This window comes from Neodiprion fabricii, chromosome 6 (assembly GCF_021155785.1).
Source record: "Neodiprion fabricii isolate iyNeoFabr1 chromosome 6, iyNeoFabr1.1, whole genome shotgun sequence".
Lineage (NCBI taxonomy): Eukaryota > Metazoa > Arthropoda > Insecta > Hymenoptera > Diprionidae > Neodiprion > Neodiprion fabricii.
This window is the reverse complement of record NC_060244.1, coordinates 18,943,420-18,969,045: the sequence shown is the minus strand read 5'-3', so window position 1 is coordinate 18,969,045 and position 25,626 is coordinate 18,943,420. Positions and strand designations below refer to the sequence as shown.

The window sequence follows — 25,626 nt, the reverse complement described above, 5'->3', positions numbered from 1 at the left end:
ATGGTCTTAGTTTTCACATTTCATACAAGAAATACGCACTTTATCTCTCCTGCCGATTCCAGACTCAAGCGGCCAGGCCCTTCGATGGTCAGCCGTTGACTGAAGATATATCCTTCAGTTAACGGGTCAGCTGATAACGCTGCCGTTCTGCGACAGTTGAATGATGAAAAATTTTACTCCTACCTTTCAAATGTGTGTTAAAATACGCTCGAAGTTCTAAGAAGCTTCGTTCATTCTCTCTCTATCATCTTTTTAGCCCCCTAAATCACGACACTGCGTTAACTACTGTCTCATATACGGTGACTCCATTTCATCTCCTTCAAAATTAGCGCACCCGTGATGTATTACACTTACTCTGAATTTTTTTCCATCTGAGTACTTACTTTCCGAAAAACAATTCTGCTTCTCTACCTAACGTAGATACTTTACTCTCGACTAGCTAGAACAGCGTTTCGATTATATTCCTACGAAAATTCATGATCGAGAGAGCAAATGAAAAGTTGTTGGGATAATTGTGAATATTAATGTTATGGGATACATCGAGCGCGTGTCGAATAGAATCCCATTTTGAAATGAATAATTTTTCTTCTTTCACATTATAGCCATATTATTGTAGATAATCTAGTTTGTCTCCGGAAAATTATAAAATTAATAGTATGCATCACGTATTAAGCGCAGTCCCAACACGCTGTGAGCAACGCACAAAAAGGTAAAGCCGAAAAACAAAGAATTTTATCCATTTGAGCATTCTGATTAGTTTGCGAAGTATAGTCATCTAATCAGAATGCTTGAATGGTGGGAAATGTGAAAAGTGAAATTACAGAATCGATCCCATGATCTACGCTCGAGGGATAATCAGACGGTAATGAGAAAATCTACTTTACCCAGGACATCGACAAATGGAGGAGCCGAAAGAGACCGCCAATGATCGTGCTTCATCAGCCATGGATTCCGGTGGATTCTGGTAAGTAAACCATCATGGCGGGGAAGCGCAAGAAGTGAGTGAGCGAGTTGCAGACTTTCAATTATTTCGTGAAATGTTTGAGTAAATGAAAGTATTGTGGTATCCCGAGTGACAAAGGCTACTCATCGCATCCAAAATGAGTTTTTCCGTGAAAAAAACTGGCGGACGGATGTGGCACGAGGCACGGAAGCAGGAGAAGAAGATTCGTGGAATGTTGGTTGACTACCGTCGACGGGCGGAACGTCGCCGGGATTATTATGAAAAAATTGTAAGATATTTTACTCACAGGTGAAACCACCACTTTTTCAACCTATGTAAACATATTTCCAAGTATTTCTGAATTAATTCTCGCAGTTTTGTAGCAGTCTGCAATTTTTTCATCGCTTCGCATAATCGTATGGCCTATTCACAGATTGTAAACAATTTTATTCACAATTTGATTATATCAAAGAATATGATAGATTCTTCCTTGTCATGCGGCTTGACCTGAGCTTTCCAATTTCGATTTATCTAATGGAAATTTACAGACATTGTCTCTTGCATTAAGTCTTGACAGATTTCTGACAAAATACTCTCTTGATTCATACGAACCAAAAATTATTATCAGCTTGTTAGTTTCGAATAATGTAATTTCTTACTTTTGGGTTTTATGTCATAAGAAAAGCCATTCGTTTGTGACATACAGTAGATCCACACTGTTATTTTTCTGACTTGCAACGATTAACGCAACATTTTTTACTCTCAGAAATCAGATCCCACTCAGTTTCTGCAATTACATGGTAGGCCATGCAAGATTCACCTTGATCCAGCTGTGGCAGCTGCCGGTGCTAGCCCTGCTAACATGTAAGTGAAACATAATTGTTTATTTTCCATCCATTTTTCTAAGTTTAGCATGTTTTAAGAAATTTATCGTTGAATGGCACTTGAATGTGAGAGTCCTCATCTCACATTTATCTGAAATTCGTTGTATATTGATTAATTCACAGGATGCCGTGGCAAGGGAATGACGAAAATCTAATTGACCGTTTTGATGTCAGAGCGCATCTAGATTGGATTCCAGAAGCCCCTGATACTATAGATGTTGACATTGCGCTAACCAGTGAAGATAGGCATATCAATTATGAACGTTATCGTATAATCGTTCAAAACGAATTTCTTGGAGGTTTGGATTCATCGATTCTAACATTTATTTGAATTCTGCTACAAAGCTAAGTACTGGTTGACTGTCTGAGAATAACATGCTCTTCATTTTGTTTATAGTAACAGAGGAAAAATTTCTACATCAAATTCACATAGAGGAACAGTTTGGTTCTGCCACCAAGCCCGATGCAGCTAAAGATAAAAAGAAATCAAATGCCAATGCTGCTATCGGATATAACTATGAGACAGAAGAACCCATTTCAGATCCAATCAAGCCAGTAGAAACCATCGGTGTAGAGGATAAACCAGAAGACGAAGATAGTGATATTGATTTAGGTAAGTTGCATAACCCATAAGTTGACGAACTTCATCAGCTCACTGTTGACTTGGAAATAAATTAATTAATAAATATCAAGGACCGATTATTTTATGCAGAATGTGTGAATTAATTGGATTTGATGTACCTTTAGACATTTGTGTGGATGTATCGCAAATAGAACCGTCGCAAGCCCATGAAATGAATCAGGTAGCTCAAAAGTATGGCCTGCTTGGTGCTGACTACTTCAGTTTCTTGACACAAGATGTCGAAGAAGCAGAAACACTACGGCAGGCTCGCAAGCAAGAGGAAGAGAAGGCCATGTATTCGGTTTGTTTCAGTGGCTTACTTATTGTTAGAACTATATGATTAACGGGTATTTATTTGGAAAATTATTCGAAAAGCAATAGATACTGTCCGCAAACCTTGCCAACACCTTGTTTGAATTTCGTAATTTATATGTTACCAGGGTCGACGATCGAGGAGAGAAAGACGGGCGTTTCGGGAAAAGAAAATGATTGGTCGAGTCATGAGTCCACCAAGGTAATTACCAAGATTTATTTCACATCTAACGTATTGTAAGATTTGGTCATTGGGCCATACATTAATTTAACCCCCTCTTTTTCTTGTGGTAATTTTCTATCAACTCAGAAAATTGTTCTGTCAGATACTAATTAAAACCAAGGGAAGACCTACAGCATTGAAACTGTATTGTCTTGATACTTTGTCTTCATTTCAGAAAAATTGCCACTAGTCTGAATAATTGAGGCTACAGAACAGCTTGAAATCGTTTTAAATGTATAAATAATTTTTTATACACTCTACATTTTGTATAGTTACAATATTTGTCAATAAAACTTGATAAAAAGAGGTTGACCATCATTATTTTAAATGTCGCGTGGTTAAGATCTTTCTCGTAACCATTTAAAACAATCTATGATTCGTAGTTCAATAATGCATGACAAAGTCAGAATATCGATTAAAATTATTTTGCGAACAATGAATGCATTACTATAGCAATTTTTGTGAGTTCTACCTTGAAAAATGAATTAGCACAAGTAAAGTTTTTATTGCTAAATACATAACGGTGTGCGGCAACTTGACTAGAGTTTAAGCATTTTACTTCAATTGATTTACCAGTGAAATTCTTATGACAAGTTCAATACCATAATAACAAAAAATGTCCTAGTTACGCAGCCAGAGAGAGCCCGGAATACAATCCTTATAGAAAATCATCTTCGAAGTCCCGCTCAAGATCTGCTTCTCCAATCAATGCTGGACAAATTACCTACATCACAAGCTTTGGTGGAGAAGAAGAAGCACCTGGTAGTTCGTCCCAGATTACTACAACAAATATAAAAAAAGTTACTTATTCTCATTTGAAGAGAAGGCGATCAGAAAGTCCCGTCTTCACGGACAGAACGATTTCCCGAAGAATTTCGAAATCCAGATCACGAAGTACTTCCAGATCGTTAACTAGATCAAAATCATACAGGTCGCGTGACAGGAGAAGAAGTAACTCACATTCTAGGTAAGTTGAGGCTTGACCGACAAGTCCTTACCAACATATTATCCTTTATTAACTTGTATCTGAATAAAGTCGTATGCGTAAACGCGTTTAATTACATGTGTATCTCTTAGATTGAGAAGCACAGGTTCCAGATCAACCAGACATGCAAAATCTAGAACCCGAAGTCGCTCGAGACACAGACATTCAGGAAGTAGATTACAACAACGCTCACGTACCCGAAGTGTATCAAGATCAAGTTCAAAATCAAGGTCTAGGTCGCGTTCGAGGTCTAGATCTAGATCTAGATCACGGTCACGTCAAAGAAGGTTACGGTCTTCCTCGCGCAGTAGTTCTTCAATTTCGAAATCAAAGTCGCGATCCAGATCACGAAACAGGAGTCGGTCCAAAGAGAGTTATCGCAGAAGACGTTATTCTCAATCAAGATCAAGAAGTCGTTCCAACACAAGGCGATCCAAAAGTGTTGACAACAAAACACCTGCTTTACCTAGGTGCAAAAACCAAATTACTGTTCTTACTAATTTATGAGGCTCATTCCATATGTTTTAAATTGTGTATTGCTTATAGATATTATGGTCGGAGAGGCAAGTCTTCCAGTTTAGAGTTGGAATTGTCTGATAACGATGAAAAAAGTATTCCACCGGCGCCTAAGCCTCCGATAATCAGCGCAAGCGTGTAAGAACACCTAACTAAATCATTAATCGCGTACTGTTCTCAAATAATTAATACTTTGGTCTTAATTGAGTATATCTGTTCGATTTCTAACTTCGAAGGCTTAATCATTGTATAAAATTGAACAAAACATGATTTTCTTATAGATTTTGTAAAATTTATACCAAGGTAAGGCGAACAAAGTTTTTAACAAAATTCTCTCTTGTTTCAGGAACAAGCCAAAAGCAGGGTTAAGTACATATTCTGGTGGCGGATACAAAGTCAGTAAGAACCATAACGCTTCCTTAGTCACTTAATACACAAAACAAAAAGAATAAATATATTTATTCGGTTTCTACTATCGCCTAACCAGACGTTTTAAACTTTATGAATTTGTTCTATGGAGTTGCAAATAATAGAAAACGATTTTTGCAATTCAATAGAGTAATTATTCAGCTTGAACAAATCTTTGAGTTGCTGTGATAATTGAGTTGAAGACATGCTGGAGACAGTACCCGTACACACAAATACAACACGATCATGTTCTTTGACCAAGGCGACATCTTACTACTAATTTTCTCGTTACGCGCGGCTTAATAAGATAATTATAGATACTTGTCTCTCTAATGACAGATCCAAACTTACAGATATTTTTAACGTCAAGTTTACTAACAATACGTTCACACATGAAGATAATTGAATTGATTACAATTCAATTCAAGTCTGTGTGTCAGACGAATGAATTTAGTTTTAGAATTTTATTTACATTTTTCTTTTGCTAAATATCAATCAGAACGGCATGATTAGACTAATTATTTAATATTTGCACCAAAGAATTGAATAGTTCGTAATATTACCAATTCTATCGTTTGCCCGTATTTGCATTTACGTTCTAGATAAATGTTCACGGTTGCTTCAGGTTTTTGATAACGGACAATTTTATTTTCTCTCCGCTCCCTCATTCAATAGTTCAATGTTTTTTAGAATCTTTAGTTTATTAAATTTCTAATTTGTTCCAAGTTGATGAAACCTTTGGAATAAATCAGAATTCGGAAGTGTGTTTGTGTGGAGCTAAGTACAAGCACCTCGCACATGTAAGGTAACTTCTCAAGTACATTAAACTATCAAAAGGAGGGTTCAGAAAGAATTTCAGCAGAAGGAATCTCAAGTTGTAGAAAATCAATAAAATATTCCCTACACAATTGCTAACTATCGCGTCAATAATATAAATAAGAAATTTCGATAAGTTTCGTTACGGCTCTGTTAAACTACTTTGCGGCATATTTCAATTGAAGAATTTTTAGGTGAAATGGTAATTGGTAGCCTATACGCTTTGCGCAACTACACACTCCAGAAATGTTAACAAATCAACACTTTTTCATTGGTGAACATTGAAGAACTAACGACCTTCAATTTTATTTTGTCCAGATTCTTGGTAACAGTGACATTTTCCATGTTTGATCCTTTAGTAGTTATCGTCATTGAGTTTATGCTTAGGTTAAAATCATTTTCCTTCAATGACACAGTGTATCTGACTAAAGTAATTTTAGAACATTTATATATCACTGATTTCATAATCGACTATTTTTTAAGAAATTAATATTGCAGTCTTCAAAAACCACACCTCAAGAGCGGCTTAAGAAGAAAATGCAAGCACTGCTTAACAGGCAATGTAAATAATAATAATTACCAAACCTAAGCCAGTTTAATATCGTAAATGTACTGGAAGTATGTTGACATTTTTACTTACAGATAAAGCAGATAAAAAAGCTGAGCAGCTACGAATTGAGAAAATGGAGCAGCAAAGGCAGGATCGTGAAGATGAGATTCGAGAGATGTCCTTAAAGCTACGTCGAAGGTCCTTATGTCAAATTTCTTCTGAAACAATTATGGCTACTCATTAATAACATTAAATTATATTTTTATTTTTAGGCAAAGAGAGTTGAGGCATAAATATGAAGGGCATACTTCTGACAGTAATTCCTCAAATTCGTGCAGTCCGAGTCCAAATCGTAGCCCCAGACTCCAAGTGATCCGGAGAGAAAGAAGAGACAGAGACATTAGAGATATTGATATTGGAAGTGACCGGGATAGGGACAGGGACAGGGACAGGGAGAGGGAGCGGGAGAGAGAGAGGGAGAGAGAAAGGGAGAGGGAGAGGGATAGGGATAGGGATAGAGACCGGGAAAGAGAGAGAGAGAGGGACAGGGAACGGGAAAGGGAAAGAGACAGACGTGATGATAGGAACAAAGACAGGCATGATTCGCGAAGAAGGCACAGGGAATCTCCAAGGCCAACTTCCAGTCCTAGGAATAATCGGTAAAATCTAAATTCATACTGATCATTATTTTTACATTTAATTTTTTGATGTCAATCAACGCAACAAACGAAATTCGTTTTGAGAACTAAGAACAATATCATTAGCGAACAGATTGAACTATTCCTCTAATTTCCGTATATTGTTTCATTTTTTCCAGGGGTCTAGTTGACTATTGATGTTTTCAATAGAATGAAAAAACTTCATTCTGCCACGTCGAAAATATTTATAAAATTAATTATTCAATTTGAATTGTTTACGATTTTTCTTGGATGAACATTGCTAGGAATTCTTAAAATTTCACGAACAATGCAATATCTTTATTACGAAATAATCAGTTATTTTCAATTCTGTAAGATGCGATCAATGTCTTCAATAAATGAAAGTATGTTTAAAATGAGCATGTACTACTTCAAAGCTTTGTTGACAGTATTTGTAAATTTTGATTCATTATTCACTGCAATAAATGAATTGTACATTCTTTGCATACATAATAATATACTCATGTTTTTTTTTCCTCTGATCAACTGCAAAATATGGCAATATTCTAAATCTGTACATTTGCATTATCACCACTGGAAGATCACTAAGTTTAACGGTCACAAATATTTGTAATCGGTTAAATGATTAACTTTTTTTAGTTCAATTCACACTTAAACTTCTTTGCAAAGGTTACAATAAAATAGAAGGTAACAGTAACTTCTCAATATTCAGAATACTTCCAATGGAGTTTTTTCCCAATTTTTTTGCCAACAATTGATTATTGATGAGCAGCCTGTTACATGCACTCTCCCAATCAATTAACATTTATCTCGGTAAGTACACGTATGTCTCATAAGCAAACATAACTAATTACGGCGTTGACAGTTAAGATTTTTTGATAAGAAATTATATAAAATAGATAGCGTTAGTACAGGTAAAAGTTTTGAAGCATTTATTGCTCTCATAACGCTAACTTTCTACGATCAGTGAATAGGAGTATTTCGTAACAAGCAGCAATTATCAGCATCCGGGAGTAAATAACACTGCTATTATGTTTTCGATTTGCCTAAAAAAAGATAGAGCAGTTGCTAGCAACATGGCATCTGTAACATTTGGCATATTGACCAGTGAGTGGAGAAATTTATAATCTGTAGCTACTTTTATCTATCAAGTAACATTTTTCACATTTGCACATAGTCCAAAAAATGTATGCTCGTTAGCAATGTGAAAACTTAAAAAAATGAGCCATTTAACCTGTGATGCAAGTCTGCTTTAAGGTTAAAAATATTAGACATTGTATATCATTGGACCTAAGTGGCTCGAAACTATTTTTTTAAACTAACAGTTTTCATGTATGGTCAATTTTTTACATTGGAGTTATTATGAGTTCGAAATTGTTATTGTTGGAATGAAAATTGGAATTATTAACAGTTGTTATAAAAAAGGTATTCACCACAACAATGTAGTGACAACTGGTAATTTAATCACTATAAATATTAAAATTATTACTTAGTAAGCGACACCTGTGCCAGTGGTAATAAGACCGACAATAGTGGTCCCGAATTGGAGCGATTAATTAGCAGTGATCTAACAGAAACTGGGCGACTGATCAAGGGGCAGGTCACATGTAGAACCGTTGTTCCTGACGATGAGTATCAAATTATGGTAGGCATCGGCAAGGAATTTTGATGTAAAGTCTATTTGCATGCATCATTCCTGATTGTTTGATATATTTATTTATTTTTCATCTACTAAAGGCAACGCTGACTCGATGGTCTGACATTTTCAAAGTAAATGTAATTTTGACCACCGGAGGAACTGGATTTTCAGAACGAGATGTTACCCCAGAGGCTACAAAAAAGATTCTTGAAAAGGAGGCACCAGGACTGTCCGCGGCTATGCTTATGGCAAGTCTGAAAGCAACACCAATGGGAATGTTGTCAAGGTGAGATTTCATTGCTTGCTCGAAATCTTTCCATTCAATGTAAATTTAATGTTTTGGTATTAAACAAAATTTCAGAGCAGTTTGTGGAATTCGTAAGAAGACTCTCATTGTTAATCTACCTGGATCAACAAAGGCTGTGAAGGAATGCTTTGAAGCTATCGCCAGGGTGATTCCCCATGCAGTTGACTTAATTTTAGCAGAGCGCACAAAAGTTACTAATACTCACACTCAGATGCAAAATCGCCAAGAGCATCATTGTTCTCACCATCAATCAACCATTTCTTCTGTAAGATATCATGTGAATACAACCCAGTAGTGAATTTGATATATAATTACTTACAACAATTGTCACATTACTATTTTTGCAGGCTCGTATGGCAAGTGTTGCAGATAGACTTAGAGAGTCACCGTACACTATGATCTCAGTGGACGCAGCACTAGGGATCATAAGTAAATCACTGCACATTTTAGATGCAGAGATTATAAATGTTTGGGACTCCTACGGTAGAGTAATCACAGATGATATTTACGCCTACTGCGATTTACCTCCATTCAGAGCATCTATTAAAGACGGATACGCCGTTATTGCCTCGGACGGTAAAGGTCTGCGACAAGTGTTAGGTGGCACAGAAGCAGGGCAAACAGTGAGTGTAGAGTCATAAAAATTAGTCGAATGGATGGTTACAAATGGCTTACTAAAAAATTTACTGCTATCAATGTGATCACTTTTGTATTGCTGTTTTTATGGTTCAGATCAGATAGTAATTGCCATCTTGGATTATTTAGTTTCAGATGTTTTTAACAAAATTGGAAATTTTCAGCCAGGTACGGTAAAGCTTGTTCGTGGAACATGTGTCAGGGTAAACACAGGAGCCCCCATTCCCAATGGTATGTAGCAGAAGAAGAGTTGTTAATTATTTGATGTTGTTCCCTAATCTGTATGGTGATTTATCATCCATTTAGAGGCGACCGCAGTTGTGCAAGTTGAAGACACTAAGCTCATTAAAACTAGTAATGACGGTCTAGAGGAAGGAGAAATCGACATATTAATTGAACCAAAAGAAGGGCTGGACATCAGGTAAGGTATATAGCGCATTAAAAAGTAATCTTTAGAATACGTCGAATATAACTAAATACTGAGTGACTTACTTGCTTTCTTTACATTCCCATTGCAGACCCATTGGTAGCGACATTCAAAATGACAGTTTGATTTTAAAAGCACATACCAAAATAGGAGCTGCTGAAATGGGAATTTTAGCTGCGTGCGGTTGCACTAAAGTTAGAGTAACGCAATTGTCATCAGTTGGAGTTTTATCTACAGGCAACGAATTACAGCAGGCCGGAGAACCACTTAAACCTGGTCACGTTTATGACAGCAATAAAATAACACTGATGATGATGCTTAGGGAAAATGGGTACAGTCCAAAAGACTGTGGGATTGCTAAGGATGAGTAAGTTTATACAAACTAAACATTTCTTCAAATTATTGTATATCGGTGTATTTCGCTTGATTGCAGCGAGAATGCAATGATCAACGCGTTGAAAGAAGCACTTGAAGAAGTTGACGTCCTGCTAACCTCTGGATCTGTTTCGATGGGTGACAAAGACATGCTGAAACCGATTTTAGAAAACGTTTTTAAAGCCACTATACATTTCGGTATGCATACTACATACAGCGTATATATGAGCAGAAGCACATAGAAGTTGGGAATCAGAAATATTGTATTTATCATAAAACAAGCTTCTGTGTACTACTTCTATGTGACAAGTTAAGAACTTTTTCTGCGCCTATATACATCTTTTCAAATTATAGGACGAGTCAATATGAAGCCAGGAAAACCGACAACGTATGCCACTTGCGAGCATAATGGCAAAACAAAATATATATTGTGTTTGCCCGGTAATCCTGTATCTGCAATGGTAACAGGACATTTGTTTGCATTGCCATTACTCAAATGCCTCAGCGGAGATTCATCAAAACCAGTTGTCGTAACTGCTAAGGTATGAAGATAATTAGCTGCTTATGACTTGAACGAACATGTGGGACAGCAACAGTGCTAATGACCAATGATATATAATTCTAAACTGAATTTATGTTCCAGTTGACCACTTCCTACAAGCTAGACCCACGACCGGAATATGCTAGAGCTATTTTAATATGGGAGGAAGAGGATCCAATTCCAAAAGCGCAAAGTACGGGAAATCAAATTAGCAGTAAGCTACTTAGTTGTAAAAATGCGAATGCGTTGTTGATGCTGCCTGGATGGACAAAGGAGAGACCGCAATTGAAAGAAGGGGATTTAGTTAATGCACGACTGATGGGATTCAATCAGAATTCCGCATGAAATGTACCTAGAAAGATTATTTTTATACTTAATCATTATATGTAAAAATAAATTACAATTCAGAATCGTATCTGGCGTACGAATGTGTATCGTTTTACAACCACTGTAAAAATTACTGTAATATTACCGTTCATGTTACGGAATTTCGCACTCAACAAGTCTGAACGTCTTTTCAGATTGCGATTGTTTCGAATTATCAAAACTCATTCCGAAAGATATCTGTGCTAATGAACTAGCAATAAGATATAATGATCAAGAAGTTAAATTTCACGAACGATGAGAATAAGGTGTTTCAAACATTCCGAATATTTTTCAAGCGAGCCTTGTTGCGTAATTACAATGTATTATTTTTTTCTTTCTCTATCTCCTTCTTCCTCAACTTATTCTTGAGATAAACGGCAAAGTCAGGGCAGAGTATAAAAATAAACAACAGCTAGCGCAAAAGCGATCCTCAAATATATTAAGTGGCTAATTCAATTGCGTCCAAGCTATCCACACGGACGTTATCGGTTGAGCAGGGGCCGTCGAGTTTGATGAAACTCGCTACGTCGGTTAGAGGGCCGAACGAGATGCACCAGGAATAAGATGGCCGACGAGGCTACGGGAAAAGGGCAGGGACGTCGAGTGATTCGAGGATCGGTATATTGAATATGAGATATTCACGTAATGCCCTCAAAATTGACGGTTCAAATTATCGATAAATAATACGTTTAGTGATCGCGTGCATATTTATAACATTAAAATAGGATCAAACGCGTGCTCGTCCTCGGAAGAATCGTGATTTAAAAAAAAAAAATAAAATAAACCAAAAGAAATTAGTTTAAAAAAAAAAAAAAAAAAACAAATTCAAGTAAATATATACACACATTTAAATAACGAAAGAAACAAAAACAAACGACCAAAAAAAGACAAAAAAAAAAAAAAACAAAGAAAAGAAAGAAACCTATTCGCAGGGCAAGTGGCAGCTCAGGGCCTTCTTGCCAGAGGTAAACAATCTCATTTTTCTGTCAAACATCGTTGGCCTGCGTTATGTAGGCCGAGTTTCCCTGTTTTCCTGTAAATGTACATATAACACGAAGGGAGTGTTAGAGAATGAATGTAACAAAGCTAAAGCATACGTAAGGCATATACGAACGATATAATTGAATCACGTTTACCAGTTTTATTTTACCCATTTAACGTATGGAGTACCAGGTGTGAAAAATATCATCGATTGCAGTGGTGGTGTTCTCTTCTCTCCCCTTCGGCCACTTGTAGCCATTTACGGACACCCCGAGAAGGGTTTTGTTTGTTGTTATTATCATTGTTATTAAACTTACTACTGTTATTACCCACAATCCTCGCTTCATTTTCATCATCCCTCCCCGCTCCCCCCTCCCGCCGCCACTTCACGACTTCGTAGTTTCCCTCATTGTCAAAGTGCTTTATTGCGTACCTTTTCATCAAAATCATCACGAATAAAAAAGAAATGATATAAAGAAATGTTAAAAATACCGGCACCACCTTCCGACTGAAATACTCAAGGATAAAAAAGACCTAAGGTCAATCGAAAATGGGATGTATACATGCCTACCTATTAGTTGCCTCTAATCGGCCTACGTGACGCCGTACGACGACGATGCTTAGGTTAAAATCATTTTCCTTCAATGACACAGTGTATCTGACTAAAGTAATTTTAGAACATTTATATATCACTGATTTCATAATCGACTATTTTTTAAGAAATTAATATTGCAGTCTTCAAAAACCACACCTCAAGAGCGGCTTAAGAAGAAAATGCAAGCACTGCTTAACAGGCAATGTAAATAATAATAATTACCAAACCTAAGCCAGTTTAATATCGTAAATGTACTGGAAGTATGTTGACATTTTTACTTACAGATAAAGCAGATAAAAAAGCTGAGCAGCTACGAATTGAGAAAATGGAGCAGCAAAGGCAGGATCGTGAAGATGAGATTCGAGAGATGTCCTTAAAGCTACGTCGAAGGTCCTTATGTCAAATTTCTTCTGAAACAATTATGGCTACTCATTAATAACATTAAATTATATTTTTATTTTTAGGCAAAGAGAGTTGAGGCATAAATATGAAGGGCATACTTCTGACAGTAATTCCTCAAATTCGTGCAGTCCGAGTCCAAATCGTAGCCCCAGACTCCAAGTGATCCGGAGAGAAAGAAGAGACAGAGACATTAGAGATATTGATATTGGAAGTGACCGGGATAGGGACAGGGACAGGGACAGGGAGAGGGAGCGGGAGAGAGAGAGGGAGAGAGAAAGGGAGAGGGAGAGGGATAGGGATAGGGATAGAGACCGGGAAAGAGAGAGAGAGAGGGACAGGGAACGGGAAAGGGAAAGAGACAGACGTGATGATAGGAACAAAGACAGGCATGATTCGCGAAGAAGGCACAGGGAATCTCCAAGGCCAACTTCCAGTCCTAGGAATAATCGGTAAAATCTAAATTCATACTGATCATTATTTTTACATTTAATTTTTTGATGTCAATCAACGCAACAAACGAAATTCGTTTTGAGAACTAAGAACAATATCATTAGCGAACAGATTGAACTATTCCTCTAATTTCCGTATATTGTTTCATTTTTTCCAGGGGTCTAGTTGACTATTGATGTTTTCAATAGAATGAAAAAACTTCATTCTGCCACGTCGAAAATATTTATAAAATTAATTATTCAATTTGAATTGTTTACGATTTTTCTTGGATGAACATTGCTAGGAATTCTTAAAATTTCACGAACAATGCAATATCTTTATTACGAAATAATCAGTTATTTTCAATTCTGTAAGATGCGATCAATGTCTTCAATAAATGAAAGTATGTTTAAAATGAGCATGTACTACTTCAAAGCTTTGTTGACAGTATTTGTAAATTTTGATTCATTATTCACTGCAATAAATGAATTGTACATTCTTTGCATACATAATAATATACTCATGTTTTTTTTTCCTCTGATCAACTGCAAAATATGGCAATATTCTAAATCTGTACATTTGCATTATCACCACTGGAAGATCACTAAGTTTAACGGTCACAAATATTTGTAATCGGTTAAATGATTAACTTTTTTTAGTTCAATTCACACTTAAACTTCTTTGCAAAGGTTACAATAAAATAGAAGGTAACAGTAACTTCTCAATATTCAGAATACTTCCAATGGAGTTTTTTCCCAATTTTTTTGCCAACAATTGATTATTGATGAGCAGCCTGTTACATGCACTCTCCCAATCAATTAACATTTATCTCGGTAAGTACACGTATGTCTCATAAGCAAACATAACTAATTACGGCGTTGACAGTTAAGATTTTTTGATAAGAAATTATATAAAATAGATAGCGTTAGTACAGGTAAAAGTTTTGAAGCATTTATTGCTCTCATAACGCTAACTTTCTACGATCAGTGAATAGGAGTATTTCGTAACAAGCAGCAATTATCAGCATCCGGGAGTAAATAACACTGCTATTATGTTTTCGATTTGCCTAAAAAAAGATAGAGCAGTTGCTAGCAACATGGCATCTGTAACATTTGGCATATTGACCAGTGAGTGGAGAAATTTATAATCTGTAGCTACTTTTATCTATCAAGTAACATTTTTCACATTTGCACATAGTCCAAAAAATGTATGCTCGTTAGCAATGTGAAAACTTAAAAAAATGAGCCATTTAACCTGTGATGCAAGTCTGCTTTAAGGTTAAAAATATTAGACATTGTATATCATTGGACCTAAGTGGCTCGAAACTATTTTTTTAAACTAACAGTTTTCATGTATGGTCAATTTTTTACATTGGAGTTATTATGAGTTCGAAATTGTTATTGTTGGAATGAAAATTGGAATTATTAACAGTTGTTATAAAAAAGGTATTCACCACAACAATGTAGTGACAACTGGTAATTTAATCACTATAAATATTAAAATTATTACTTAGTAAGCGACACCTGTGCCAGTGGTAATAAGACCGACAATAGTGGTCCCGAATTGGAGCGATTAATTAGCAGTGATCTAACAGAAACTGGGCGACTGATCAAGGGGCAGGTCACATGTAGAACCGTTGTTCCTGACGATGAGTATCAAATTATGGTAGGCATCGGCAAGGAATTTTGATGTAAAGTCTATTTGCATGCATCATTCCTGATTGTTTGATATATTTATTTATTTTTCATCTACTAAAGGCAACGCTGACTCGATGGTCTGACATTTTCAAAGTAAATGTAATTTTGACCACCGGAGGAACTGGATTTTCAGAACGAGATGTTACCCCAGAGGCTACAAAAAAGATTCTTGAAAAGGAGGCACCAGGACTGTCCGCGGCTATGCTTATGGCAAGTCTGAAAGCAACACCAATGGGAATGTTGTCAAGGTGAGATTTCATTGCTTGCTCGAAATCTTTCCATTCAATGTAAATTTAATGTTTTGGTATTAAACAAAATTTCAGAGCAGTTTGTGGAATTCGTAAGAAGACTCTCATTGTTAATCTACCTGGATCAACAAAGGCTGTGAAGGAATGCTTTGAAGCTATCGCCAGGGTGATTCCCCATGCAGTTGACTTAATTTTAGCAGAGCGCACAAAAGTTACTAATACTCACACTCAGATGCAAAATCGCCAAGAGCATCATTGTTCTCACCATCAATCAACCATTTCTTCTGTAAGATATCATGTGAATACAACCCAGTAGTGAATTTGATATATAATTACTTACAACAATTGTCACATTACTATTTTTGCAGGCTCGTATGGCAAGTGTTGCAGATAGACTTAGAGAGTCACCGTACACTATGATCTCAGTGGACGCAGCACTAGGGATCATAAGTAAATCACTGCACATTTTAGATGCAGAGATTATAAATGTTTGGGACTCCTACGGTAGAGTAATCACAGATGATATTTACGCCTACTGCGATTTACCTCCATTCAGAGCATCTATTAAAGACGGATACGCCGTTATTGCCTCGGACGGTAAAGGTCTGCGACAAGTGTTAGGTGGCACAGAAGCAGGGCAAACAGTGAGTGTAGAGTCATAAAAATTAGTCGAATGGATGGTTACAAATGGCTTACTAAAAAATTTACTGCTATCAATGTGATCACTTTTGTATTGCTGTTTTTATGGTTCAGATCAGATAGTAATTGCCATCTTGGATTATTTAGTTTCAGATGTTTTTAACAAAATTGGAAATTTTCAGCCAGGTACGGTAAAGCTTGTTCGTGGAACATGTGTCAGGGTAAACACAGGAGCCCCCATTCCCAATGGTATGTAGCAGAAGAAGAGTTGTTAATTATTTGATGTTGTTCCCTAATCTGTATGGTGATTTATCATCCATTTAGAGGCGACCGCAGTTGTGCAAGTTGAAGACACTAAGCTCATTAAAACTAGTAATGACGGTCTAGAGGAAGGAGAAATCGACATATTAATTGAACCAAAAGAAGGGCTGGACATCAGGTAAGGTATATAGCGCATTAAAAAGTAATCTTTAGAATACGTCGAATATAACTAAATACTGAGTGACTTACTTGCTTTCTTTACATTCCCATTGCAGACCCATTGGTAGCGACATTCAAAATGACAGTTTGATTTTAAAAGCACATACCAAAATAGGAGCTGCTGAAATGGGAATTTTAGCTGCGTGCGGTTGCACTAAAGTTAGAGTAACGCAATTGTCATCAGTTGGAGTTTTATCTACAGGCAACGAATTACAGCAGGCCGGAGAACCACTTAAACCTGGTCACGTTTATGACAGCAATAAAATAACACTGATGATGATGCTTAGGGAAAATGGGTACAGTCCAAAAGACTGTGGGATTGCTAAGGATGAGTAAGTTTATACAAACTAAACATTTCTTCAAATTATTGTATATCGGTGTATTTCGCTTGATTGCAGCGAGAATGCAATGATCAACGCGTTGAAAGAAGCACTTGAAGAAGTTGACGTCCTGCTAACCTCTGGATCTGTTTCGATGGGTGACAAAGACATGCTGAAACCGATTTTAGAAAACGTTTTTAAAGCCACTATACATTTCGGTATGCATACTACATACAGCGTATATATGAGCAGAAGCACATAGAAGTTGGGAATCAGAAATATTGTATTTATCATAAAACAAGCTTCTGTGTACTACTTCTATGTGACAAGTTAAGAACTTTTTCTGCGCCTATATACATCTTTTCAAATTATAGGACGAGTCAATATGAAGCCAGGAAAACCGACAACGTATGCCACTTGCGAGCATAATGGCAAAACAAAATATATATTGTGTTTGCCCGGTAATCCTGTATCTGCAATGGTAACAGGACATTTGTTTGCATTGCCATTACTCAAATGCCTCAGCGGAGATTCATCAAAACCAGTTGTCGTAACTGCTAAGGTATGAAGATAATTAGCTGCTTATGACTTGAACGAACATGTGGGACAGCAACAGTGCTAATGACCAATGATATATAATTCTAAACTGAATTTATGTTCCAGTTGACCACTTCCTACAAGCTAGACCCACGACCGGAATATGCTAGAGCTATTTTAATATGGGAGGAAGAGGATCCAATTCCAAAAGCGCAAAGTACGGGAAATCAAATTAGCAGTAAGCTACTTAGTTGTAAAAATGCGAATGCGTTGTTGATGCTGCCTGGATGGACAAAGGAGAGACCGCAATTGAAAGAAGGGGATTTAGTTAATGCACGACTGATGGGATTCAATCAGAATTCCGCATGAAATGTACCTAGAAAGATTATTTTTATACTTAATCATTATATGTAAAAATAAATTACAATTCAGAATCGTATCTGGCGTACGAATGTGTATCGTTTTACAACCACTGTAAAAATTACTGTAATATTACCGTTCATGTTACGGAATTTCGCACTCAACAAGTCTGAACGTCTTTTCAGATTGCGATTGTTTCGAATTATCAAAACTCATTCCGAAAGATATCTGTGCTAATGAACTAGCAATAAGATATAATGATCAAGAAGTTAAATTTCACGAACGATGAGAATAAGGTGTTTCAAACATTCCGAATATTTTTCAAGCGAGCCTTGTTGCGTAATTACAATGTATTATTTTTTTCTTTCTCTATCTCCTTCTTCCTCAACTTATTCTTGAGATAAACGGCAAAGTCAGGGCAGAGTATAAAAATAAACAACAGCTAGCGCAAAAGCGATCCTCAAATATATTAAGTGGCTAATTCAATTGCGTCCAAGCTATCCACACGGACGTTATCGGTTGAGCAGGGGCCGTCGAGTTTGATGAAACTCGCTACGTCGGTTAGAGGGCCGAACGAGATGCACCAGGAATAAGATGGCCGACGAGGCTACGGGAAAAGGGCAGGGACGTCGAGTGATTCGAGGATCGGTATATTGAATATGAGATATTCACGTAATGCCCTCAAAATTGACGGTTCAAATTATCGATAAATAATACGTTTAGTGATCGCGTGCATATTTATAACATTAAAATAGGATCAAACGCGTGCTCGTCCTCGGAAGAATCGTGATTTAAAAAAAAAAAATAAAATAAACCAAAAGAAATTAGTTTAAAAAAAAAAAAAAAAAAACAAATTCAAGTAAATATATACACACATTTAAATAACGAAAGAAACAAAAACAAACGACCAAAAAAAGACAAAAAAAAAAAAAAACAAAGAAAAGAAAGAAACCTATTCGCAGGGCAAGTGGCAGCTCAGGGCCTTCTTGCCAGAGGTAAACAATCTCATTTTTCTGTCAAACATCGTTGGCCTGCGTTATGTAGGCCGAGTTTCCCTGTTTTCCTGTAAATGTACATATAACACGAAGGGAGTGTTAGAGAATGAATGTAACAAAGCTAAAGCATACGTAAGGCATATACGAACGATATAATTGAATCACGTTTACCAGTTTTATTTTACCCATTTAACGTATGGAGTACCAGGTGTGAAAAATATCATCGATTGCAGTGGTGGTGTTCTCTTCTCTCCCCTTCGGCCACTTGTAGCCATTTACGGACACCCCGAGAAGGGTTTTGTTTGTTGTTATTATCATTGTTATTAAACTTACTACTGTTATTACCCACAATCCTCGCTTCATTTTCATCATCCCTCCCCGCTCCCCCCTCCCGCCGCCACTTCACGACTTCGTAGTTTCCCTCATTGTCAAAGTGCTTTATTGCGTACCTTTTCATCAAAATCATCACGAATAAAAAAGAAATGATATAAAGAAATGTTAAAAATACCGGCACCACCTTCCGACTGAAATACTCAAGGATAAAAAAGACCTAAGGTCAATCGAAAATGGGATGTATACATGCCTACCTATTAGTTGCCTCTAATCGGCCTACGTGACATAACGGAGTTTTAAAATGTCTATTTAAATGTAAAAAATATCTGGGGACAAAATTCTCACCACTCAATGTTCTCTCACTTTCGATCTTTTGCTGTATATGTAACCCGCTATTTTATTAAATTTACATGCATGTAACAAGGATAAAACCTCGTGTACAAGGTTAAATCTCGCACGCATCCGCACCAAGGTTCGATGTGATTCAAAATATCTTGCGCGCAACGTGCTGAACCATCTGTCTGAAATGCGATACGTGCCTATACGATTACATTCAACACGATGCAACGGTTTTTTTAACGTAATACGTAACAAAATTTTAAAATCTATTTGGAGAAAATATTTGTACGCATAGTTGACGAACTTGAACAGAAAAAAAAATTGTTTGGTAATATCGCATTGCTACAGTCAAAGTCTTCAGCTGGAACTGCACGTAGAAATTGTTTCTAACAATTCCTTTTTTGCCCACTGAGTTTTAAGTCGTTTTTGCGGTATAAAAAAAAAAAAATATTTTTTCCTCTTTAACGACGGAATAATTTAGTAATCCATAAAAACGTAAATAAATTCTGAAACGGGACGTCCGACAATTGCTATTATGTCTGATGATTGCAAGCAGCAATTAACTGTCAGTTATATTACTATCCACAGTCCAGTCCGCAGTGTTATTACGAGGCGAAAATATGCATATGTATACATAAAGCATTAAGCACGCGTAGAAGAAACAAAGAAACATCGATGCACAACGTACCCGTCAGTTTCTATATTTGATCAGAATAGATTTCGGAGGTAATCACGTTACCTAGGCTAAAATAAAACCGCGGTTGCGGTACAAGAATGCCTAAGTAATTGAAACAAATAAAAGACCGCGGATGCGCTGTTCTGTTACTGTTGCAGATATTTCGTATTCCCTATCGATCAGGACTTGGAACATAGGAATATCGAACGTAAGCCGAATATGATGATTCACTGATCGAGAATGATGCACGATCGAGTAAATACTTCGTGGAAGGTTTAACCCTAGGGGTGGCGGTTAAAATGTGAAGAAGAAATCAAAAATTGGTACGATGAAGCCACAGAAGAAGGCGGTAACAGCGCGCAAGGGCGCCGCGACGCCTGCTGCCGCTAAAAAACGACGAGCATCCCCGGAGAAACTGACCTCCGACCCACCGAAAAGGGACAAGAAGACGGATGAAAAAAAGGGGAAACGCGCCGAGGCGACGGCGATGCTCCAGGCTTCGACGAAGAAGTCCGATAAGTCTGACGATCTGAAGAAAAAGGTGGTGGAGAAGTCGCCGGACGATAAGAGGAAGTCGGAAAAAATCGAGGATAGGAAAAACAAGGCGGAGAAATTTGACGATAGAAAGAAGATGGATAAGGTCGATGATCAGCGGAAGAGGATAACCAACGATAAGTTGGAATTAGATAGGCGTAACTGTACGGTGGACAAGATCATCGAAGAGGTGAGCAAAAAGCCTGAAGAATTAAGTAAGAAGAAATTGGAGAAGAACGAGGATAAGAAAAAGCAGAGCAAAGACCACGAGAAGAGGCACGAAAAATTGGAAAAAATCGAGGAGAAAACTGACGAGGAAAAGGATGAGACGATTATCAAGGTTGGATCTACGGAAAAAAAGAAACCGCCAGCCGAAGAATCGGGGAAGACTGTTCAACGCGTGGAGGAAACTGCTGAAGCAGAAGAGAATTTAGAGATTTGCGAACCTTTCGTGGCGACGAAAAAGAAAATGAGCAAGGCGGATGAGAAAAAGACGAGAGATTCCAAGGTGGGTAAAAAAAGTGAGAAGAAGAAATCGCCCGAAAAAGAAAACGGGGGTAAAAAATCATCCCCGAATGCGAAAGGAAAGAAAGAAGCAAAGGTGAAACAACCGCGCAAAAAGCCCGCGGTGAAGAAAACAATTCTTGTTAAAAAAATAGCGTCTCGGGCACCGGTATCGAAAAAATTGATACAAACTAAATTGAAGCTAGTCAAAAGTTTGAGTATGGAAGACTCAAAAAATGTGGATCTGCGTGAACCGGAAGTCGCCAAGGTGGCGAAAAAGTCGAAGAAAAAGTCACCACCTCCACTATCAGCTGCGACGAAGACTAAAGTAAACAAAAAGGGGCCGCAGTTGGCTAAACAGATGAAATCAAAGGTGGCACCGCGAAAGTACATAAAAGCAAACGTAACTTCTTCGACGAAAAAGGAAGAGAAAATGATAAAGATGGCGGAAAAAATGGTCGGTAAGAAGAAGAGCGCCAATTCAGCTACGCTGTCGGATAACGTGAAGAACTTGTTGCAGCACTGCCCTGTCAACAAGGATGATTCGCAGTTCGAAAATACGCCGGAAGTTGAACTCGACTCGAAAGATATAAAAAGAGAGGTGGTCGACACCAACGAGGTCGGAGATTACAAATCTTGGAACAAAACTTTGGAGGGTAATAAAAAGGCTGGGAAAAGTATAAGCTGCAAAACGAAAGTGGCCAAGCCGAAAGTATCGAAGAAGTGCGCAAAGGTTGAGAACTTACGCTTATCGGACAACTCGGACCGGAAATCTGACACTTCGGAAGAAGTAACGCTGGAGGATCTCTTGAAACAGTCAAAAGCAGTCGAACAAAACGGTTCAGAAAAGTTCATTCTGAGCCAGTCAAAAGAGGAGAACAACTGCGACGATGTGCAGTCGCTCAGAGTCGATTTGAAACTCGAAACCGACGACAGGGACGAGTCATCCATATCCGCGTCATCCGGTGGCGAAGAGAACGACGATCACGATGGGGATGACGACGACGATGACGAAGAGGAGGAGGAAGACGAAAACCAGGCGAAGGGTCAGGCGGGCAACGCGAAGAGCAAAAACCGCAATTCGAAGAAGGACCGAGACCGAAAGAGCCCTTCGTCAGACGCCTCCTCGGAACGCGTGCGGAGAATGAGATTGTTCGGATTTTGGACAGGACCGAAGCGTCACCGAGTGGCGTCGCTGAATGCCTTGGCGAAAGTTCATTGTCTGTACGAGAACGAAACGGGGGGTGTTTATCTAGGTGGATACTGCAAGCCTAAACCGGATAAGGAGAAACAGCCGAAAAAAGCGAAGGAAGATAAGGACAAGGAGGAAGGAACGGAGAAGGATTCAACTCCGGCGAAAAAGATTGAAACAAAGCCAGCGAGGGTCGAAGAAATATCCCCGAAGCGGAAGCTGAGGAACGTACCCGGATTACGCGGCAAACACTGGGACATGATGGAAAGTTCTTCGTCGTCCTCGTCATCCGACGATGAGCACCAACGCGCCACGGACGAGCGGAAGAACTTGGAGTCGAGTAAGAAGAAGGTGACGAAAAGACGAAAGAAGAACGAGGAAGTGATGGACCTTAAGGACATGGTCGTCTGCAAACGTATGGCCAGCCTGAACGCCTCGGCGATACTTGCCGCGTCTTATTCCGACGAGAAGTATCACTGCAGGGATTCGACGACGAGCGACTCTTCGAGCGATTCGGAAGTCGAGGTGGTCAGGAGGCGGAAGCAGAGCGACTCGGAGGCGGAGAAACAAAAGTCACGCCAGGGCTCGCAATCAGACACGGAAGACGTTATCAAGCAGCCGAAAAAAGTCGTCATCGTTAACCAGGACACCGACGTTACCATCACAGGTAAAGGAATAATTATCTGGTAATCAGAGCGTCACGCACTTTTGATTACCAGCGATACATACTTTTCCACCCGATTAACATCGTCGCTTACATTTTTACACGCTGTATTTCGGATTCGGTGCATACCTGTACTGCTGATTAGGTATATTCGCGTTTGCCACCACCGCTGTGAACGAAAATCTCCGTTTCAACGTGTGAATTGGACTTCCTAATCCCATTGATTAATTAAGAATCAAGAACAGAGTATTGAGAAATATTTCCTCTTTCAGATTCAAATTATTTCAAACATTATTCTGCTTGTTTTTTATACGCCTTCCAAAATTCGAAAGAATCGATTAACGGTAAAGCACAGCATGGCATGTATTATATACCAATCTTCCCTCTCGGTTTTTTCGAAATCCACTGTTTTTTTTTGTATATTGACTTTTTTTTATCGGATACCATATACGTGGTTCCACAGACTTCGTGGCAGTCTTTAAAAAATGTAAATATTTCCCAAGAAATTAAGGGTTTTGTGAAACTTGACTATCAGAGTTTTTCTCCTACCCCTTTTCGAACATTTTTCAATAATCCCGTCAATTGGATTGTGTCGCTGTTTTGGAAACTCCAGTATATCAATAAATCAAAAATACCAGATTACAACGAGGCCTCCATTCGTACTTACGAAAAAATGCCTCTCAAATTTCACCGCGCGAACTGCATTCGTTAACATGTGGAAATATTTATTTCTCCGGATTTTCAAGGCGTCTACGTTAACCAGACAAGGTCCACACACCGCGAAGAATTCTGCAGCATCGCCGGTATGCAATACCGCATTAGTTCGACGAGTCATACGCAGACCGCGGCAACCGCGGTCGCAACAGAGATTCATGAGCATGTGAGTATAAAATCAGCGTTTTTTCAGTGGTCTGCGAAAAAAAGAAACAATAAAACCCTGAATTTCATTAAATTTGTTACCAGTCACATAGATTCCTGTTTAATGGTAGAAATAGCAAAATGATCTAAATTGTGTTGTGATCTGAATCGAAAAGACGCAAGTAAACGCATATCGTGTGTCACCGTCGTTCTTTTTATTATATTACACCTGCTTCTTCAGTGGGAAAGAACCAATCCTACAGAAACCAGTTCTCTATAGAAAATATACTACAATTTCTTTTCTACTGAAATCACACAGAATCCAGTCCTACAGTAATGAATGAAATGGCGCGGGAAAGGACAGTTTCTACAGAGTGCGTTTCTACGGCAAAATTATTCAACAAGTTCAGAACTATTCCTCCAGAAACTGTTTTTAAGTCATTTGTGGCACTTTAAAGGTTAGAATAAGTCAGGTGTATGTAAAACCAGAACAAACAATCCTTGGATAAAAACGCGAAAGATAACTGTGACACACGATACTGAAACTAGCAGCGAGAATTAGCAATCAAACGTTCCAATGTTCATTCGAATAAGGTAATGAAATCCGAAATTTAAAATTTTTTAAATACTTTGAACCCCCAATACTTTTATAGAATTATGAGTATAAAACTGAACTGCATTTTTCTATCTCCACAAAATTTAACACCTTTGGCTGCTAAGTTTGGCTGCTTGCTTCAGCGTCATCCGTATCACTCCCTGAACACTAGAATAAGTTAGGCTTCAACTTCTGCAGAAATTTACTCCGTAGAAATGGTTTCTTTAGAAACGGTCTTCTCCCGCCAAAATTTATTTCTAGAGGACTGGATTCTGTAGAATATTTCTGTTGGATATTTTCAGTAGAACATTCACTCCGTAGAATTGGTTTCTGTAGGATCAGGGACTCCTCTTAATTATTATATTATATTCCTAAGCTAAGTCGATCTCTTTGAAAATACAAAAACAGAAAGTACAGTAATTCCAGACGAAAGCTTTCAGTTGAACATCGATCCTCAATTTTCGAAGTACAATGATTGTTTGTCAAGTGTATTTACAATGTAAAGAATAATTTAACCCTTTGAGTCATAGTGATAAGTATTCTTACCTCTTATTTTGTATACATTTTTTGTATATTTAGAGAACTTTTCGACATATTTCTTTCCGGTTTTTTGCTATCTCTGATAGCATACTCATAGGTTTTCAATACTCGAGAATAATTATTGCGATGTAATGTAAATTATTATTACTATTAAGAAAAAATTGTTCGGAAAAAATTGGTAAAAATTGAAGGAATAATTCAGTTCCGAGACAGTTACCCTTCTACAGATATACAAGCTTTACGTAAGTTACAAGTTTTTGGGGCTGCTTATTACGAATCTGAAATTAAATTTTGAAAACTGAGTACGTCGAATCCAATCAGCGACCCCAAAAGCCCCTGGGCACACTTTTTTCTTCGGATTCGAAATTTTTGTCTGCCATATTGGATCTAGCATCTTGAATCTTTGACATTTGCTTTCAAATTTGTCATCAAAGACCCCGAAAACCACTGCACAGAGATATTTGACCAGATTCGATTGAATTTGCAATTTTTGTCCGCC

General features: G+C 37.8%; 4 protein-coding genes across 9 annotated transcripts in view; all 4 read left to right on the top strand.

The window, feature by feature from the left end:
• Nucleotides 1-957: 957 nt before the first annotated feature.
• LOC124184434 (CLK4-associating serine/arginine rich protein) lies at nucleotides 958-7,218 on the top strand. Its single transcript, XM_046574127.1, has 14 exons — nucleotides 958-1,232; nucleotides 1,710-1,807; nucleotides 1,951-2,126; nucleotides 2,225-2,440; nucleotides 2,575-2,750; nucleotides 2,890-2,963; nucleotides 3,610-3,951; nucleotides 4,062-4,439; nucleotides 4,516-4,623; nucleotides 4,832-4,880; nucleotides 6,208-6,271; nucleotides 6,352-6,457; nucleotides 6,532-6,918; nucleotides 7,077-7,218. The coding sequence occupies exons 1-14, from the start codon at nucleotides 1,101-1,103 to the stop codon at nucleotides 7,093-7,095; spliced, it is 2,325 nt and encodes a 774-aa protein (XP_046430083.1). The 5' UTR covers nucleotides 958-1,100; the 3' UTR covers nucleotides 7,096-7,218.
• A 609-nt stretch (nucleotides 7,219-7,827) lies between these two features.
• On the top strand, nucleotides 7,828-11,258 carry LOC124184439 (gephyrin-like). 2 transcript variants are annotated; one of them, XM_046574138.1, is made up of 11 exons: nucleotides 7,828-8,025; nucleotides 8,412-8,563; nucleotides 8,656-8,843; nucleotides 8,919-9,129; nucleotides 9,212-9,487; nucleotides 9,665-9,731; nucleotides 9,807-9,921; nucleotides 10,019-10,294; nucleotides 10,361-10,500; nucleotides 10,657-10,844; nucleotides 10,946-11,258. In XM_046574138.1, the coding sequence occupies exons 1-11, from the start codon at nucleotides 7,950-7,952 to the stop codon at nucleotides 11,186-11,188; spliced, it is 1,932 nt and encodes a 643-aa protein (XP_046430094.1). In that variant the 5' UTR covers nucleotides 7,828-7,949; the 3' UTR covers nucleotides 11,189-11,258. The 2 variants fall into 2 exon arrangements, with proteins under 2 accessions (XP_046430094.1, XP_046430093.1); XM_046574137.1 differs by lacking the exon at nucleotides 7,828-8,025 and adding an exon at nucleotides 8,196-8,343.
• A 2,262-nt stretch (nucleotides 11,259-13,520) lies between these two features.
• On the top strand, nucleotides 13,521-17,976 carry LOC124184438 (gephyrin-like). Of its 4 annotated transcripts, none has more exons than XM_046574134.1 (11): nucleotides 13,521-13,636; nucleotides 15,130-15,281; nucleotides 15,374-15,561; nucleotides 15,637-15,847; nucleotides 15,930-16,205; nucleotides 16,383-16,449; nucleotides 16,525-16,639; nucleotides 16,737-17,012; nucleotides 17,079-17,218; nucleotides 17,375-17,562; nucleotides 17,664-17,976. In XM_046574134.1, the coding sequence occupies exons 1-11, from the start codon at nucleotides 13,555-13,557 to the stop codon at nucleotides 17,904-17,906; spliced, it is 1,938 nt and encodes a 645-aa protein (XP_046430090.1). In that variant the 5' UTR covers nucleotides 13,521-13,554; the 3' UTR covers nucleotides 17,907-17,976. The 4 variants fall into 4 exon arrangements, with proteins under 4 accessions (XP_046430090.1, XP_046430091.1, XP_046430092.1 ...); XM_046574135.1 differs by lacking the exon at nucleotides 13,521-13,636 and adding an exon at nucleotides 14,546-14,743; XM_046574136.1 differs by lacking the exon at nucleotides 13,521-13,636 and adding an exon at nucleotides 14,769-14,893.
• A 499-nt stretch (nucleotides 17,977-18,475) lies between these two features.
• LOC124184432 overlaps nucleotides 18,476-25,626 on the top strand; it is an 84,467-nt gene continuing 77,316 nt past the window's right edge. The window contains exons 1-4 of one of the 2 annotated variants that reach the window (XM_046574124.1): nucleotides 18,476-18,892; nucleotides 20,153-20,290; nucleotides 20,399-23,137; nucleotides 23,881-24,014. In XM_046574124.1, coding sequence (XP_046430080.1) covers nucleotides 20,569-23,137; nucleotides 23,881-24,014 — 2,703 coding nt within the window. In that variant the 5' untranslated portion in view covers nucleotides 18,476-18,892; nucleotides 20,153-20,290; nucleotides 20,399-20,568. The remainder of the gene's footprint in view (nucleotides 18,893-20,152; nucleotides 20,291-20,398; nucleotides 23,138-23,880; nucleotides 24,015-25,626) is intronic. The other variant, XM_046574123.1, reaches the window with a different exon arrangement.

What these genes read in the sequence shown, in the direction of transcription:
- LOC124184434 (XM_046574127.1), top strand. Translation starts at nt 1,101, where the DNA reads ATGAGTTTTTCCGTGAAAAAAACTGGCGGACGGATGTGGCACGAGGCA. An exon ending in TCAAAACGAATTTCTTGGAG is followed by an intron (nt 2,127 to 2,224) that starts GTTTGGATTCAT and finishes TTTTGTTTATAG; the next exon opens with TAACAGAGGAAAAATTTCTA. An exon ending in AGATAGTGATATTGATTTAG is followed by an intron (nt 2,441 to 2,574) that starts GTAAGTTGCATA and finishes ATGTACCTTTAG; the next exon opens with ACATTTGTGTGGATGTATCG.
- LOC124184439 (XM_046574137.1), top strand. Translation starts at nt 8,253, where the DNA reads ATGGTCAATTTTTTACATTGGAGTTATTATGAGTTCGAAATTGTTATT. An exon ending in ATCAATCAACCATTTCTTCT is followed by an intron (nt 9,130 to 9,211) that starts GTAAGATATCAT and finishes CTATTTTTGCAG; the next exon opens with GCTCGTATGGCAAGTGTTGC. An exon ending in TAAAGCCACTATACATTTCG is followed by an intron (nt 10,501 to 10,656) that starts GTATGCATACTA and finishes TTCAAATTATAG; the next exon opens with GACGAGTCAATATGAAGCCA.
- LOC124184438 (XM_046574132.1), top strand. Translation starts at nt 14,971, where the DNA reads ATGGTCAATTTTTTACATTGGAGTTATTATGAGTTCGAAATTGTTATT. An exon ending in CCAATGGGAATGTTGTCAAG is followed by an intron (nt 15,562 to 15,636) that starts GTGAGATTTCAT and finishes ACAAAATTTCAG; the next exon opens with AGCAGTTTGTGGAATTCGTA. An exon ending in ATCAATCAACCATTTCTTCT is followed by an intron (nt 15,848 to 15,929) that starts GTAAGATATCAT and finishes CTATTTTTGCAG; the next exon opens with GCTCGTATGGCAAGTGTTGC.